The 18,534-nt window shown below is 37.0% G+C and overlaps 1 protein-coding gene across 6 annotated transcripts in view; it reads right to left on the reverse strand.

The window, feature by feature from the left end:
• TBC1D5 (TBC1 domain family member 5) overlaps window positions 1-18,534 on the reverse strand; it is a 313,509-nt gene that overhangs the window by 20,872 nt on the left and 274,103 nt on the right. For all 6 annotated transcript variants that reach the window (XM_071561054.1, XM_071561058.1, XM_071561057.1 and 3 more), the window contains one exon: window positions 3,632-3,731. In XM_071561054.1, coding sequence (XP_071417155.1) covers window positions 3,632-3,731 — 100 coding nt within the window. The remainder of the gene's footprint in view (window positions 1-3,631; window positions 3,732-18,534) is intronic.

Genomic DNA, 18,534 nt, shown 5'->3' on the forward strand with positions numbered 1-18,534 from the left:
AGCACCAAGTGGCAATATTTCAGAAACATCATTCATTCCCATGGTAACATCCCCTGATATTACAAGCAGTTAATTATGTCGTTGCCATGTGTTACACTGTGTGGTTTGTTTACGGAAGGAGATAAACATTTAATGAAAGCATCTTTGAATATATGAGAAAAATAAAACTGCCATTCTATTTCTCATAATGTAAATTAGCAGATATCTGTTGAAACCCATGGAAATACAATGTTCTTGGTAAAGAAACATAGTATCATTATAGGGCCAAAAGGTGAAGTTTTTAATTACACAACATTATTTTCAAAAGAGGTATAAAAAATTTGTATAATTGGATTTGATATTAAAAGACCATTAATTACCGGGGATTCAAAACAGAATAGAGAAGGTGGTCATTTTGATAATTTCTCAGCTACAACATGTCATCTCTGTCATGAAGTACCTGCACCTGACTATCATATCCCCCTGGTAAGGAAAAGAAGTCAAGAACAGAGCCAAAAATTCCTAAACTGTCTCACTGTAAGCCACAAAAAGAACATTCTGTAATTGACATTGTGATAGTTTTGTGGTGAATGGCCACTGGATATGCATTTTAATAAGCCTGAATTAATACTGTTTTGTTAAAAAGTGACCTGCAAATATAATACATCAATACAGGAAAAAGAATATTGGCTGAGTAATAAAGTCTGAAAAAAAGGTTTACAGTGTCATCCTAAAAAAAATGTGAGGTTTTTAAGAATAAGAAGCTTAAATTTTATCAAACTTAAAAGGCAGGACTAATTGCTTGACTGACTTATTGACAAGTCTTTAAAATGTTGTCTAACACTTTGTTGAAGGAATTAGTTCTGTAAGGCTCCTCAAATTTTAGGAATCAGTATGTTTTTATCAACAATTTAGAAAACTATTAAAAGTATGATGGTTATGTCTGCAGTTAGAACATTAGGAGAAAATAGAGTATGTTGCACAGTTACCTGAAATAGTCAGCTAAAAAGTCAAATGGCACGAAGTGAATTTTAATATAATCAAATGCAAGGAACACATACAGAAATAAACATTTCCTGATTTTACTCACAGCACAAACGCCTCTGCTTAGAAAGCTGTGATTCACCAAATTTTAAAGGTCATAACGTATTTTCACCTCCACCTAGTGCTGTATCAAAGAGCACTAATGTGATAATGCATTAAAAATGTTTAAAAAGAGGAAGGCCACATAGGGGTAGAAATGACCTTTCATGTGCTGAGCCCATTGCTGTCACAGCATATCCTGGTATCATTAACCCACTTGAAAAGCCATGCCAAACCCCTGAAGAATTCAAAGGAAGACCACAAAACTGATTGGGTCTAAAAAGTAAAAAGTAACCCACGTAAAATGAAACTGAAATGTTCTACTTAGGAAAGACAGCTTTGAAAGATAACTTAATCTTGTATATATGTAAATTAAATGAGGATTTTCAACTTTGCTAAGGAAAGTGCTACAAGAGCCAAAAGCTGAGTGATGAAGGCAGAAAAATTCAGCCCTACAGGAAGACGCAATATCCTTGAAGCTAAGTGTTCTGACAGTTTACAAGAGGAGGCATATAATTCATCAGCTCTGCAGTTCCTGAAAAAAAGCAATTTTCATGCGTAAGAGATACCTGGGGGAGATTCAGATCAGGTGCAGTAGCGCCCCCTGCTAACTTTTCCCTTAACCCAGAAATGACCAGATACACTCTAAGTTTTATTTTGCTGCCCTTCTTTGAAGCCCTGAGCAATGGATGGACACTGGAGATACTCCTCAGGGGGTGTTCTATGATGCTACAGAGAATCCATTTTCTCAGACAGCCTGCTGGAATGTGCTGCTCAGATGAACATACTACAGGTCAGAAGGGATCTTGCATATCAGCAAGAATCTTGGCAGGTCTTTTTTCAAGCCTTCATGTGGACACTTTGCCAGCTCATTTGGGGATACCTAACCTCACCAGCTGGCTACAAGTGCTGTATTTCTTGTGTTGTTTATTGTGCATAAATGCGAATCTCTATAGGATTTAAACACATTAGTGTAATAGAAATTTACAGAGTTAGTAGCCCATGATGTTGACAAGACATGCAGGAATATTGAGAAGAAATACAGGGAGCAGGAGTTAGAAGAAACTAGGCTGGAAGGTTCTGGGAGCACTGCAGGGGTGCCACAATGCCCCAGCACTTCCCATAGGCAAAGCTGTACAAGGGATGGCTCTCCCTGTCCTGTGAGGGTAACCAACTGCTCTACAATGCTCCTGGAGATTACTGGCCCTATATGTTTTTGTTTCCACTATATTTGAGAAAAAGAGTTTAACATCTGGATATGATCACAAATCTTTTGCTTTCAGTTCATGAATCCAGTGCCAAAAGGTAGACTGCTTCAAGTATCTCTATGTCTGGGTTCATTCTGATCTCTAGAGCAGTCATAGCTGGCGAAATACTTGTACTGGAACTGATACCCTTGCTAAATACTCCTTATCTTCTTTCCTGAAGGAAAGAAACTTCAGCTTTTCTTCTTGACACAACGATCTTTTCTCCATCATTTCAGTAGCTAATAATTTATCCCTTTGCTTGCTTCTAATCTCACCATTGTTCATGTACCTTCAGAGAAGGAATTACAATATATCAAACCAAAGCTCCTGGGGTTATAGAGGGTGACTCTGCTTTTCAAGGCTGTGATTCCCAACTTTCAAGTAACGCAATATTTTTAACTTTTCCTAGGTGTATAATAGTGACTAGTAAAACACTCATATAAAAGAAAATACAAATATAATGTGTCTTTCACATCTGAACTTTCTGACTTAGCAAACTTAGATATCATATGCTTAGTTCTACCCACTGAAATATTCAGCTTTAATTTATTGTGTTTAGATGTTGCAGGCCTTAAACAAATCTTAAAATTATTATAATTGTGCCTGGATTTCTTAACAATGGTGCTTTTTCATGAAACTAAATATATTAACTTTTGGAGTTTAGTTCAACACAGTTTAAAAAAGCTACTTTTATCAAAGCCTAGTTAGACATATTTGTATCTGAACAGAGTGATGCCTTTTGTTTACTTTCTCTGACTTGTCTTGGCAACATATAAGTAGAATTTTACATTGGCATATTTGCTGATTCTGTTCCCAGTGCATTGATGTTTGTCTTACAATATTTCTCCTGGTCTGAGCAAAATAGTACAAACTAGCCAGCCTATAGCAACAAATTTTTACATACCAAAGGTGATTGCAGATTGTGAAGCTGTTACATTTAATGAAAGTGTATGGATTTTATACAACTATCCTCGCACATATCAAGTGTCATTGTGGGAATGTTGAACAGCAAATGGACTTCAAATCTGTAAGCTCACATGCTATGAACTCCAAGAAGTCTCTTACAATACAAGAAATCAAAGGGCAGCTGTACTAAAATGCCTCTACCTCCTTTAGCATCATCAGTGGCTATCACTCTCCCAAGTTTAAGAGATGCGGTGCTTGGCAGCATCTGATAGAACGACTGAGTACATCAATTCAATATTCATCATGGCTTATAAAATAATATGCACTGTAGTACATAAATATTATTTTAGTTCTAATACAAACATGAAAAGAGCCTTTGCAAAGATTTACAGGTTAATGCTGGGCACTGCACTTACCAAGATGTGTGTTCATCATCTTTGCACAATATTTGCACATGGCTTCCAAATCGTTTAGCTGTCCTTGTAGGAATGAAATCTGAGCCTCCAATTCTTCCTCCTACAATGAAGAGATTATTAAGATAAAACCCTCCTGACTTTCTGTAATGCAGAATGAAAGTAGTAAATTAACCCTTGACATGCTTAGACCTCTTTTAACTTTTTTTTCCCTTTGTTCTTGGAAATTTTGTCACTTTATGGAAATATGCATCAAGTCTAATTTAAAATAGGAATTAAAAAATATAGTTTTTAGGCCCGAGAGAAGCACTAATATCTAGCCACATGCCCTGTCTAAGCAAGAAGAACTACCTCAGCTAAGAATTCATCTTTGAATGCCTTTGTTGGTTTACAAATCTATCAAGTCTTGACTTTGAAGACCATATTGCAGAGAAAGTTCACCACTGCTTTGGAAAAATTCCTTCAAATCTTATTCACAAACAGTAAATATTAAGCAGGTTTTTGTTTGTTTAAGTATGCAGATGAGTTCAAGATAGTCAGATAAAGCCAAACTCACTTTTTAGAATGTGATTTACTTTTCAAATGAAAAAACCTCCAAAACTGATCAGCAAGAATAGAGGATCAATTAATCTTGATTTAAAGGTATAAGTGATCTTAAACTCCATCAGAAAACAAGACAGAGCCAAGCAGAGGAAACTTTGCACTAATATATCATATATCCAAAAGAGACTGATAAATAAAAAGCAATGTAACCATAACATTTTGCAAGATGTAGCAATATCCCTTTTCCCCTACAGAATTTTTCCTCACACCCACAATCTACAGATCCTAAACATTTTTTCTTTGCTTTTTCTTTATATTATATACTTTTACCTTTTTCCTCTTTACCTCATAGTTTGACCACTTACACCTCAAAGGGATTGACATTATTTGGCAATTTATAGTTGCTGAAAGAGTAACCTCATTCAAAGCCTACAGTTCTGCCACAGCCTACACAAGTGTATTTGCATTGACATTTCTATTCAAGCAATGTTTCTGCAGAAGACTTTTTTCTAGTACATACAGCTAGTGACCACAACAAATAATCTACCATAAATTTTAAATTGCCATTGTCGCTGCCAATACAGCTGTAAGATAGGGAAAGGTGACAATATTTGAATATTCTACTATAAAATAACATAAATTCTAAAATCACTAGCAAGTACTTGAAACTCAGCTTATGTCCTACAGGTGAGTAAGAAAATTTAACCTCTGGTAATAAATATTTCCAGGTTTCCTAGACTGTACTTTTTTCTTATTAACTGATGAGAACTGCAGTAAATTTATCTTAAAATGCTTTTGGACAGCTCACTCCACCCAAGCAGACTCTGCAACTGACCTTTTCAATTGTACAACAGTACCTCTTCTTTTGGCAAGTGAGACTGGTGTTCCATAAACTACATCCACCATTTTCTCCACTCGCTAGGATCCAGCCTGGGGAGCAGCGGTGTTCAGCAGACCTAACATTCACAAAGGAGGGTACTGGGGTCGTGGACTCACACACAGTGCAGGAAGTCTCCTGCCAAGTGGGAAATCTTGCACCAGGCTGAGTGCACACAGGTGGGGTTCCTGACATACCTGGCACCCTCAGGAAGGGCAGCAAGGAGCACTGCCAGTGGGATGTACAAATAAACAAGATAGTGAACTTGACACTTGGTGCATGAGAGATCCATGGCTTTTTGCACAAGATGACAACACTGAAATGGTGATGACTTGGTACAAGGCATAACCCCTGCTTCTGCTGTCACCAGCAGTGCTGTGGGAACCTCTGCAAAGGATCCTGAGGGTGACCTCCCTGAAGGGGAATTTGCTCTGTTGCAGTTGCCACAGCAGCAGGTGAGGAGTTGCAAGAAGAGGCAGGTGTGTTTTATTGCATCAGGGGTTACTACCAGGTGATTGACAAGATCTTTCAAGGTGTAAAACCTCATGCAACAGAAGGGAAGGTGCAATTGATGCAAGACACAGTGGGAGGAAGACATGCACTTCTGAGAGGGAGGAAACTGGAAGCCTGGGATTTCTAGCAGCAGAAAGGCTGACCAGTGTTGCAGAGGGGAAGAATAAGCTTCCTCAGAGGAAGACTATCAGAGCACTACCAAGAAAAAGTGATGAGTGACAGTGAGTGGCTGGTGACCCTCTTCCAGCCTGACTCATCAACTAGGGAGGTTTCTTGCTTACATGGAGCCTCAGTTTATGGTGTTGTGAAAGACTGTTAGGGGTCACCTAACGGTGAAGGGGACAGGAACCCTAGTGTTGTTTCTCTTTAATCTTATGGCAAAAGGGAGAAACCTGGATGGCAGAAGATATATCACGGAGACCGCACATGGTTACGTATCTGGTGGCATTAGCTGGGCTTCAGCTGTTTTGCTTGTGGCACCAGTTTGATGAGGACAGACATCTTAGAGAACAGGTGTACCTGGCAAAGAGAGGGAAGAATCTTTTTGAATGGACTTACTAATCTAGCAGGGAGAACTTTGTCACAGAACAGGGACCTAACCCAGAAATACATGAGGAAGCACCACATACAGACAAGGTATGTAGAAGGCCAGCTTGGCTGAGTAAGGAGCTTTTTAATGAACTAAAATGGGAAAAGCACATATGGAGATGGAAATGGTGGAAATGGAGAGCACATGTGTGGTAAACAATGACAGGAAACAAATGACACAATCATTGTTTGGGCACATGAACAAAACTAGGAAGGACAAAACCCAGCTGGAGCTAAGATTAATGGGGGACATTAAAGGGTAAGTATTGAGAAGGAATTTTATAAGTATGCAGAGCAGCAAAAGGAGAATCAGAGAAAATGTTGCTTACTAGGGGAGATAAGACAACAACATGATACAGAAAAGGTTGCAGCATTCCATACAGTTTTAGACTCTCACTTTTTAGGTCATCTCTGCTCCCAGACTTCTGCATGTGTACAGTTTGGGAAGGAGAGGAATGGCTGGTCGGGGGGAGGAGGAGAGGGGCGTAAGTACCCAAAGAAACAGTATGCAATCGGATATATGGTACCACATGGGTTAGCTCTGTGGGTGCTGAAAAACCTGACCTTGTGATTGCAACATGATCAGCTATTGTGAAAAATCACTGATATTACAGAACATCCTTGATGACTGCAGAAAGTTTAATTTTACATATATATTAAATAAGTGTGAGGAGGAGTATCTAAGGAACTATACAATGGTTGGCCTCACCTTAGTCCTTGGAAAAATCGTGGAGTATGTCCTCTTGGAATCAATTTTCAACATGAAAAGGACAAGACAATAATCGAGAAAAGTAAACAAGGATTTAGCAAGAACAAATCATGCTTGACCAAGCTGGTTGCCTGCTATGATGAAATGACTGGGCATGCAGATGAAAGAGAGAAGTGAATGCAATGTATTTTTACTTTAGTTAGGCTTTTGACACTTATTTCCAAAAGCATCATCATTTATAATATGATGAAGTATGGGCTGAATGAAAGGATTGTATGTAGGCTGAAAACTATTCAGAACCCCAGGCTTAAAGAACGCAATTGATGTCTTGATGTCCAGTTGGTGTGCACAGTAACAAATGGAGTGCTATGAAGATACTGTTCAGTATCTTCATCAATAACCCATATAAGGAGATAGAATGTATACTCAGTAGATTTTTAGATGACACAAAACTGGGAGATGTGGTTGCTGTGCTGACTGATAGAACCTCAACTCACAAACACCAGGAGACACTGGAAGCCTAGGCAAGTGAAACCGGTTTGTGTTTCAGAAATTTCAATAAGTGCAAAATTCTGCACCTGAGAAGAACCCCCAGTGCACCAGTGCAGACAGGGAAGGAACTTGCTGTTTCAGTTCTGCTGAAATGGTTTATGGAGGCTACGGCAGCTGTTGAACTGTTTATAAACCAATAAAGTTCTCTTATCATGAATAATGTAAACAGTTGCACCAGGCTACATTATGAGGAATGTGGTCAGTAGATCCAGGAAAGTCATTACGCCCCTCTACTTTATGCTCATGGGTCCTCACCTTTAATAATGCTTTTGGCCTGCAGTTCAAGAAGGACATTGAGAAACTGGAGAGGTTTCAGTGCAGGGCTATTATGAAGGCTATAGGTCTAGAGGACAGGCTGAGGGAGCTGGGCTTGTTTATTTTGGTGTAGAAATGCCCAGAGGAGATCAATTGGGAGCCTGCAACTACATGGAATGACAAAGATGAGGCAATCAAGCTCTTCCCAGATGATACAGAAGTAATTGTGGCCCAAAACTCCCCCTCAGAAGGTTCAAATTGGTCACCAGGAAAACATTCTTCTTTAGAAGAGCAGTGTAGCACTGGAAGAGGTTACTGACAGAATTCTCTTCTAATCATCATTCTAAGACTAATGTTTTCATAGTACCTTTCTAAAATAGTTCTGTAAAGGTAAGCAGCAAAATCACAAAGCCCCTCAGAAAAAAGAAATTTTTTTTCCAGTATTCTGAATTATTTTTCAGTATTCTAAAGTCAAATTCTTTTTTATTTTGTGTACAAATAGTAGTGCTGATTTGATTTCTCTTATGCATCAACAGAGACTTACAAATTCTTTGAAAGGCTGAGTGTAAGTCAAGAGAAAACCAGTATAGTCTATGCTCCCTTGAGAAACCGACCTTTCAGCTGATCTGACAAACAGCACCAGAAACACATAAACTGTGAGTCCAACTCATTTCAGGCACAGCTCACAAAAGTTAAACAGGTCACCAAAAAACACAGTAATGAGCCAAAATAAAAAAAATCAGTGTCAGCTTACCAAACATGTTCTATAAAGTATTTTCTAATATTGGGAGCTGCATTACATTATGAGGAAGAAAAACAAATCAAGCAGCAAATCAAACAAAGGATTCACTTGATCAGACATGGGAGACCAAGATCCACAAATTGAAAACCAATACTTTCTGAAAATCCAGTTCCAGGGTTCTCAAAATACTTTTCCACACCTTCAGCCTTGCAGATGATGTAGAGCCTTACAGATAAACAATAACATCTTGAACTGAACACGAAAATGAAAAGAAAGTGGGGTTTTTTTGATGCCACAATGATTTACATTTCATTAACAATATAAAGCAGGCTAGAATTTATGTCCCAACCCTCTATTTTAGAGTGCCTCCATATACACATCTCCAATTATCTTCCTGGTTTTGGCAAGACTGAATCTGCAAAAGACTTATATTTATGTTTCTCATATTTGTCTTCTTATCAACATCCAGAACTTTACTTGCATTGTTACATTTCCTTTTTCCTTTTGCCATGAAAACTAATTCCTTTGTGATTAATTATTTGTCACTTTGCTATTTTCCCCCCTAGTCTATACGGTTCTGGTACTCTTCATTTGTCCAAAGCTTGTTCTTCCCTTTTTATTACCTTTCCTTTAATCTATCTTCTCACCTTTACAAAGACAGCTATGGAAATAAATTTTTTATATCCTTCCTTCTCTCCTGAGCTCATAATGAGATCAGCGATGCCTCTACCATGCCTCGTTTTTCAGCAAATTTTACTGTTTCAGAAAAGCAGCTGTGAATAACTGAAAGTGGTCAGCACTTTCATGAACAGATTACACAAAGTTTTATAGCTTTGACATTGTAATCTGATCCTTTTACAGCTCATCGCTTTACAAGCTGCAATAAGGTGTGTGGACATGGGTAAAGACACTGGAATTTGATATCCTACACAAGTGAAGCTCTGAAGAAATACAGTTTTAGAAGAAAGTACTCCTTCTCCAAATGGTTTTTATCAGGTTAAACAAATTGTCTCCCAAACACATGACATGTAGCTTAACAGAGAAGTATGGAAAACAGGGAATATGAACCCAGAAAATCAGGACTGTAATGTCTTTCACAATAGCATTTAGTTTTCAGACTTACTGGTCAGGAAATGAAAGAAAAATTCTACTTTTGTCTGTTTTACCCATGTAGAAAACTTAAGGAAGAGTAAACTTTGTAGTCAAAGGCTTACAACAATGTATGTCCAAGCACTTCATTCATGAATGCTCAGAATGGCAGAACTCCATTTACTTTAAATCTGAATCCTGAATAGGAAATAACTTGGCAGCACTACCAAGTGTTAAGTGTAGTGGAAAAAAATATATCTTCAGAGAGAAGAGTATTTAAAGGTATTTAAGGTGTTTAAACAATAATGCTGCAATTTAAAACATAAGAGGAAAAGTTACAGCACTGTGTTGGCAGAACAGCCCAGTTTTTCTGGCATCTTGTCTGATGTGGGTCAGTGATGGATTGGATGAAGTGTAGTGAAAAAAGAATGTCATGGTACAAACATGTACCACCCAGAATACTCTTCCAGACTACACAGATTTGCAGATCAGGGATGTCTGGAATTAGAGGTGTTTTGTTTTTTTCAGTTCTTACAGCATTCATAGTAAGAGCACTAAGGAAACATCCCCTGAACTCTTGGCAAATTGGCAGGGAAAATTAGAAAATAATTTGTGGAAGTATCAAAACATTTAGAGGAAAATAATGGGAAAAATGACATATACACAGAAATCCTGAAGTCAGGGACTTGCTAAGAGTTTTACGAGTTCTTAAGTTCTTATTCATAAATTACAGAGTATACCTTTTGGATGTTGGAAGCATTTTACCTGTCAAAGAAGATTCAGATGTATGGCATAAACTGCTTTTTCATTTAATTTTATGCAAATTTCCCTTGATTAAAAAGCAGTGGTTACTGTTGCCATTTTGTGAGAATTTATTTCATTTTCTAATCTAAGAATTAAATACAAGATTTAGCCTTATAATCTTGAATCTCTGACAGCTGAATGTTGGTTGACACCCGCATAATTTTTTAATGTTCTATGCCAGCCACAGAATAGTCTGCAGCATATGCTGACATTTAAACAAGAAACCTCTGTTTCTGAGCAATGAATTACATACAGTGGAACTTAACCCAAAATTTTAATTTATTTTATTTACTAATTTAACTTATTTATTATTTAACTGTATCACTCATGGTCTCTTATCAGGACTGAGGACTTGCTCTGCTGGGTGCTGTACAAACATAAAGAAAAATCCTGCTTCTCTGAAGGACTTCACAGTGTAAGCCAAGAGACAACAGATGGCTGGAGACACACATATGGGAGGGACGTGGAAACAATATGGCTATATTAGTCAGTCTTCTAGACATTGTTTCAGCATGAAGCCAAACTGTTGTCGATGGAAAGTGGAATTTTTAATAGAGTTTTCATAAGGCATTTGCTTTGCACATGTTTAGAGAAAGTTTCTTCTTTGTGGAAGGGCCTATGAAATGATTAGATGAAAGTTCACTGAGCACATCAGAGTCAGGGTAGAATGTATATTGTCACTTTTACACTGAGAATTTTGGTACTTGTGAAATTTTTGCACAAAATGGAATTATTTCAAATATTAATATACTACCCAGAGACGACATAAAAAAGTTCAGACACTGCCTTCAGATACTAATTCCTCCAGAAGTAGAGGTTATGTATTGATCTCCTGTGCTGAACAATTACCTGCCAAAATTTCTGTGTTCCTGTGCTACCTGAAGTATCCCCATGCTTAATGTATTTCCAGATATATCTTACTCATGTTTTGTGTTCTTCATAAAAAACTGCCTGTTTTTTATTATTTTTAATCTTCCCTCATCAGTGCTAAACATTTTAAGCACAGTACTTTCAGATAAATCCTACAAAAACATATATTTTTTTTTCCTTTCAACTGCATACACAGTAAATGGAAGCCATTTTATACTATTTGAACACTTGTTAGCCATTTTAGCTGAGACTGCTTTACCATGATGGTATGAGGTAGCTTAACTAGGTACTTTCTTCCCTTTTTTCTTTTCTATTCTTCAAAATTTCTCTTAATTTCACTGTGTAGTGCTAGTAGACATAGTTGCTCAGACTTTATACTTACTGATAGTTACTTATTTCAGTACTTTTCTAAATTAGAACCTTTAACAGCATGAACAGGTTCTCTGTCAGATTAATAAGGAAATTGGGATGCAGTTATCCACCTTAAATAAGGATAAGGGGAATACAAAACCTACAGAAGCATACTTTTGTTTTTTTTAATTAATTGTTTTGCTCCACTGTCTTATCATTACTTTGACCTGTTGCTTTCTAATTTTGCTCTCTGGTAGTGCTGTATATCTCAAAATGCATCAGAGGACATCAGAGTAAGCACAAATAAATTACACAAAGATAATCCTAGAAGTCTGGGTTCCAAATGTAGTGCTGCCAAAGTCAAGACATTTCAGGGTACAATGCATCCTCTTCTGCTCAAAGAAGGAAATTCAGAAGAGCAATTATCTGTTTTAAAACCTGAAACAGAACTGTCACTGTGGACTCTTTAGTGAACATATGTCTGTACCAACCCCCTGAAAGGGGTGGGGGTGGGGAAATGGGACTGAGAAAGAATATGAAAATAAAATTAAAAGTGAAAGAAAGGTCAACTGAATATCCATTCCTAGGAGCCAGGTTATGGACCAACGCTAAAAAAAAATAAAAAAAAAAGCTTCAGAGGGCTGTGATTGAAAACAAGTATCAAAGACAAGAAAGGAATTTTATAATACAGATAAAAAATGTTCAGCTAGAATGAGACCAAGACAAATTTGGCAATAAATTAAAATGCTAGAAGGCATTCACCTGCAAAGGCACATATTTTTGGGCATTAGCACAATCTTTACTTCCTCTGTATGCTTTCAGTAACAACACAGTGAGGGATGGAATCTCATGATGCTTGTCAAAGCTATGTCCATATAAACAGAACTAACAGATTATTAGTAAGGGATTAAATGAGTAAGAATTTCTGCCTTTCCGTAGTTAACATCCCTCTTCAAGATAGAAAACAAGAGCCAACAAAACTGAAAGGGGCTGCAACTCAGATGCAGAACAACCAGTGACCCAGGAACTCTCTTCCAACAGCCAAATTTCTAACACTCTAAAGTTAGTATTTTTGAGGATACACACTCTAAATGCAAGAAAAATTATGGTTTTCACACTTTTTAAATTTGAAGATGGGTGAAATACATATGTGTGTATTTTTTAGCATCATGTATCTGTAGCTTTTCTGAAAAATGAGAAACAAGAATTTGTGATCGACTATTTCTCCTCTTCTTCCAAACTGGAATAACTCTGTTTCTCTTCCTTTCTCCCTAGTTTATATGCTTATTTAAAATTTATAAAAATACAATATTTATTTATACTCCATAGTTATTTACAAACTCTCCTAAGATCAGTGACTTTGAGGCAAAATATCTGTTTTATTGTACTGATGTATGATTATCCATTTATTTGATTTATTGTCTCTTAAAGCTAAAAATATATAGAAATTTGGAAGAAAATGAAAGATGGTGCCTCAGAGGATCTTAGCCCATGACACATACATTTTGTTTCAATTAAAATCCTGAAAATAGCTGAAACTCAGGCTAACAGCTTCTAAACACCAGATCCTGCTGTTGAATTTCCATCTTAAACAGTTCAAAGTCAATTTGCCAGTGTTGTGCTGTTGGAATTAGCTTAGTTTGCCACCTCACACCTTGCCTGGAGATATCAGTGGCAAAGGACTACGAACCTGGAAATTTTCCAAAGCAGCTCCCACTGTCAAACCTATTATTGGAACAGCTTCCAGGTGGCACCAGCCTCACTGTTGCAGAGCTAGTAATCAGCAACTGTACTACTGAAGCACAAGCAGGACTTGTTTTCATCATCTAACCTGGGTACATTTTTCTCTTAAAAATACGTGACTTCTGTACTCAGACCATTTTTCCTTAGCAGGAAGATGGGTAAGGATAAATATGACTAATGAAGAAAGCTCCTGCCTGGAGGCAAAGAAAGCAGGGATGTAAAGAAACCTCTTCTGCAAGCAGACACAAGATGTGGAAGACTTATCTACCTACTGCTTGCACAAGTCCACTGCTGGCACTGCACTGTGAGACTGCCAAGAGACAGTTTAACAATGAAAATCATAAAAATCTGCAAAATTCATGGAATGCAAAAAGCTGTGCATAAGTGACTGTGGATAGGTAGGCACTGAACAACTGAGAAAATAGGCAGTAATTCACTTTATAAGGGAACAGGTGAGAACAGAAGGAGATGTCGGGTACTCTAGAAATTATCCCTTTTAACAGAAATGCTGATAAAAAGTTTCTCTACGTGCTGGTGTTGAGATTTTTGATTTAAGAATATTGGAGTATCTCTTCATAAGTAATAAAACTGATATATTATTTTAGATGATATGACTGCAAATATTTTGGAAATAGTTAAAAAGAAACACAGGCAAACAAGAATGCCATTTTCTCCATTACATTTCATTATCACTTCTGACAGGCTTTCTGCCCATCTGGTACACACATTGCTGGCCTTTAGGACTGCAAAGGCCCACTGTGGCAAATGTAAGAGAAATACGAGCAGGGGAAATAAACTCACCATTTTATGGTTTTTGAGCTCTCTGAAACAATGTGAGAAGTATTTTTGAATGCATATGGGTACGGATATGGAATGATCAATACATAAACATTCTGCAATGAATAAAATTGATGCTCCATGCTTCAATGTTATATTGCTAAAGTATTTGGTTGAATCTTGTTTGAAGAGTTAAATAGGTGTGATGTACTTACATAATTATGCTTCTTGATTTTTTTTTTTGCTACCTGAATAAGCTTTTTAATACACACAGTTCAACTTACACACAGTCCTCTCAAAGTACACCCTTTGTTAAACTCATACTCATTTAAATTCTGAAGCATCAGTTGAAAAATAGTATCATTAAATCTTCCCCTGGTCAGGCTGGATGTGTTTGACCTTTTTTATGATTCCTAACATGATTGAGGATGTAGATCAGAGCAGGATCACTTATCTAGGGGTTTTAGAATCTCTGATTACATTGTTCAGAGTTTAAGGAGGGTAAAATCGAAGTATAATGATTATGAAGGGGCTGTAAATATACACTATTTATATGACATTGTTAAAATAACAGAAGTAAAAATCTTGGTGTTTTAATAGGAAATTGTTTCATTTAATAAAACAATTAAAAATAAGAATCAAGCTATTAAACCATACCACCATCTATTTCAGTGGGAAAAAAAATCTTCCAAACACAGAAACCTTCTTCACTCAAAAACCTCCCAAGTAAAACAATAGTCTGATTTAGAAAGATGATTCTCACCCCCATCCATTTTTTGGTTGAGTTCAGTGCAGATCTCTCAGAAATGGATAGTAATTTTGTGGTGTTATCTTAGACGAGCGGGATAAAGAGATGAGATTTCTACTGAAAAGGAAAGAGGGACAGCTCAAACTACCAACACAGATCCTTGGGTATGTTTTTCTTTGCGACTGGGATGCTGAAACATTAACTTCATGATTAATGTATGGAAAGAGATGCACAGAGCAAGTCCTGTACCTGCTGCTGGTAACATGACTGCTGTGAAGTCTTGTCTCCTGAGTCACTTTGATCCTTTTGTAAACATTGCTGATGGTCTCATTAGTTCATGATTTTGGTAATTTTTAAATTATTCTTGACAGTTTTGTAGGGCTGCCCAATAATTTTTAAAATTCTTACTGACTTCTGCTTCTGTGCAGAAGTTACTGGCAAGTACTATTCAGCTGCACGTATCTGAATCTTTTGTACCAGAGAAATACAACAGTTTATACTAACATTTTTAAAATCCTCCAAATGGCCCCACAGATCTGCTCTGTATACATGTTTATTGCTCGTAATATGACAGAAAAAGCACTGCAGATCCACTTGGAGTTTTCTTCATCTTTTTTTTCCTAAGCAATTAACTTCCTGTTTTTATCACAGTACAGTTTCTTTTGCCTGAAATGAATCACTCCAAAAAAGATAAGGAGCTTTAGGATTCAAAGCTGCCACTCATGCATGCAGCTGTCGTTTTACTAAATTATAAGAAATTTGCAAGTATTTCTAATAAGAACTATAAAAAGCAACTTATTTTTTCTTGTACTGTTTTCAGCTCTTTCATTTGAGGTACAGGATGTCATGTGAACCTAAGGAAGGCAAGCAAGAAAAGAATCATACTTCTAAAATATCTCAGAGATTTTTCTACAAAGTCTGTTTGTGTGACCTGTCAGCATCTGAAATTTAATAGCACTGAAGTATTGACTAAATTGCACCTCTCAGGTGTCTGAATTGTCCAATACCATCAGAATAAGGAAAGCATATATCCTCCAGTACTAACTACTAACTGCAGTTAAATATTAAGACACTAAAGTTTGTTAAACTTATTGGCATTGACAATAACCAAGGTCTTTAACTTTGGGCCTAACAAATCCAACATACTGATCAAGGAATTGGCTGCTGTACACAGACACTAACTTATTCTGGGCACATTTTACGATGCCTAACGAAAAAAGGACATTTCATCATTTAATTTGTATTTCCAAATAAATGTTTGGCATTGGTAAATACTAACCGACAAGAATTTTGCTCAAAACATTTGAAAGATATTTTAAAAATAACAACCACAGAAAAGACATATGGGAATAAAAAATGACTCCAAGAAGTGTACCATGTACAAAACGCATCCTCTTTTTCAAAGGAATTTTTGCATGCATGATTTTTTTATGTGGTTGTCTAGTATTTATTTTACTACCTCTTTGTCTTTTGTATACCACTTCTCCTTGAGTGGAATTGTCAAGTTGGTATGCTTAAAATTAGGTTCCTAAATCAGTAGAGCAGTTGCCTATTCAATTGAAAATAATGGCATACGTTAATTTTCTAACCTGTGGGGGTATTCATAACTAACTCCAAATCAGTCAGACTGGCTATGTAAATCACAGACAGTAACAGTTGTTTATACATGCTTGTGGGGACAATAGCATATGTTGTCAAATTTGATTTAATTAAAAAGTCTGTGAAATCAAAACCAGTGTGATGCATGACACTTTTGATCAGGATATTTTTGCTAAGAAATATGGATTCTGATTGACCATGTTTGTCAATTATTTTAGTAAAGAAAATAAACTGCTCCAGATTTTCCTTAGAAATGTTTCCATGTGGGGAATTCTTTAACTAGTGTATTTTCCAAATGGATAATTTGATTTTACTTAACTTGAAACCTTTTATGTAGAAATTTAGTTATAAACATACAGTTTCTCCAAATCAAACCTTTATTTTGAGCAAAACCATCTTTTCCTGTGTTTTTTTTTAATTAAAGTTTTAAAGATGTTTATATTGTTTGGCTCAAAAGTGTCCTCTCTGGCACATCACTATGCCTGAAAGCTATTTGCAGAATATTCAGCCAGAAACTGGGACCAACCAACCATATTTGCCAGAATCAACATCTAAGCAGTTTTGCTATTAAAAAGAGGGGTAGACTGTCTTTAATGGTTGATGAAGACATAAATGAAACATAATGAGAAATAAATGGACCACAAATGCACCCTATTTCTCAACTCTGCTGAGAAGGAGAGGGCAGTAAAAGCAAGCTATGAAAGGATATGTTCTAGGACTTTATTCTAGCACGCCTGACCCAGCCAGAAGATAAAGAGCACCAGAGTGCATTACAGATTAAAAATTCTTGTGTTTGTTTATGGGAAGACAGTACCATAAACTTAAACTTAAGTTATTCCTGTCAGAAAGCAATAAAGGATACAAAGGGATAGGGAGCCACCTCAATGCCTAGCACAAAACAGACTTTCAAAACCATTTGGTGGACCTCACATTAACATACAGCTGAGTGGCACTCAACAGTACCATGAGAAACAACACAATGCCATGGGCTGCCAAAACATGATCTGATATTGTGCATTCATCCCTGAGGCTGTAGATTAATTTCCTTAACCAAATAGAAGAGGGGACATCTGTTTCTAACAACAGAAGTAAAAAAGTCACTCCATTGATCTTTGTACTTGAGGGGAAAAAATATGTAGAAGAATAAATATAACTCAAATGTCGTAAGTATGAGAAATGGTCACACCCTATTCCTGAAGGCAATGAATCAAGTTAAGTATCAATTTTGATCACAACTCTCAGAGAGGAAGTTCAAAGTGTTGGACTGGCTTTAGAAAAAGAAAGAATTCAGATGTCACATTCCAGGTTATCCTCTCACAGAATCCCAGAATGGCTGAAGTTGGAAGGGTCCTCAGAAGCTCATCTGTCTCAGCTCCCTGCTCAAGAAGGGCGATGTAACATGGGTGGCTGCCCAGTACTGTGTCCAGGGGCCTTCTGAGTATCTCCATGGATGGAGAATTTACAACATGCCAGGGCAACCTATGCCAGTGCCCAGTAACTCTCAGAGTGAAAAGAAGTTTCCTGATGTTCCTGTATTTCAGTTTGTGCCCACTGCCTCTGGTCCTGTCACAGGGCACCACTGAGAGCCAGGCTCTCTCCTCTCTGCACCCTCCATTCTGATATTTATACACATGGATGAGATCCCTTCTGAGCCTTCTATCTTCCAAGTTGAACATTCCCAGCTCTCTCAGCCTTTCCTCGTAGGAGAGACACTCCAGTCTCTTCATCAACTTTATGGCCCTTGGCTGGACTTTTTCCAGTATGTCCATGTCTCTTTTGTACTGGGGAGCCCAGCACTGGACATATTACTTCAGGAGTGATCTGTGACAATGATATTCCTTTTCATCCCATGACACTGTTACAGTAATGCCCTCTGGTCTGTGAAAATCACTTTTTAAAACTCTATGTTGAAGGATGTATTTTTATGTATGTATTCCATTTTTACTTTACTTAGGAAGGGCATTAATTAGAAACACAAGGATAAAGAGAAAATGGATCCTTTTTGACCTGTTGCACCAAGAATAACTGATTTAAAATCACCTTATTCTAAAGAGATTGATGCATGGACTTATTCCAACAAAGGTAATTTTCCCAATAGTTCACAACATAATCTGTGTAATTATTAGATTAAAAATGTAAACCTGTT

The sequence above is a fragment of the Pithys albifrons genome, chromosome 7, assembly GCF_047495875.1.
Source record: "Pithys albifrons albifrons isolate INPA30051 chromosome 7, PitAlb_v1, whole genome shotgun sequence".
Lineage (NCBI taxonomy): Eukaryota > Metazoa > Chordata > Aves > Passeriformes > Thamnophilidae > Pithys > Pithys albifrons.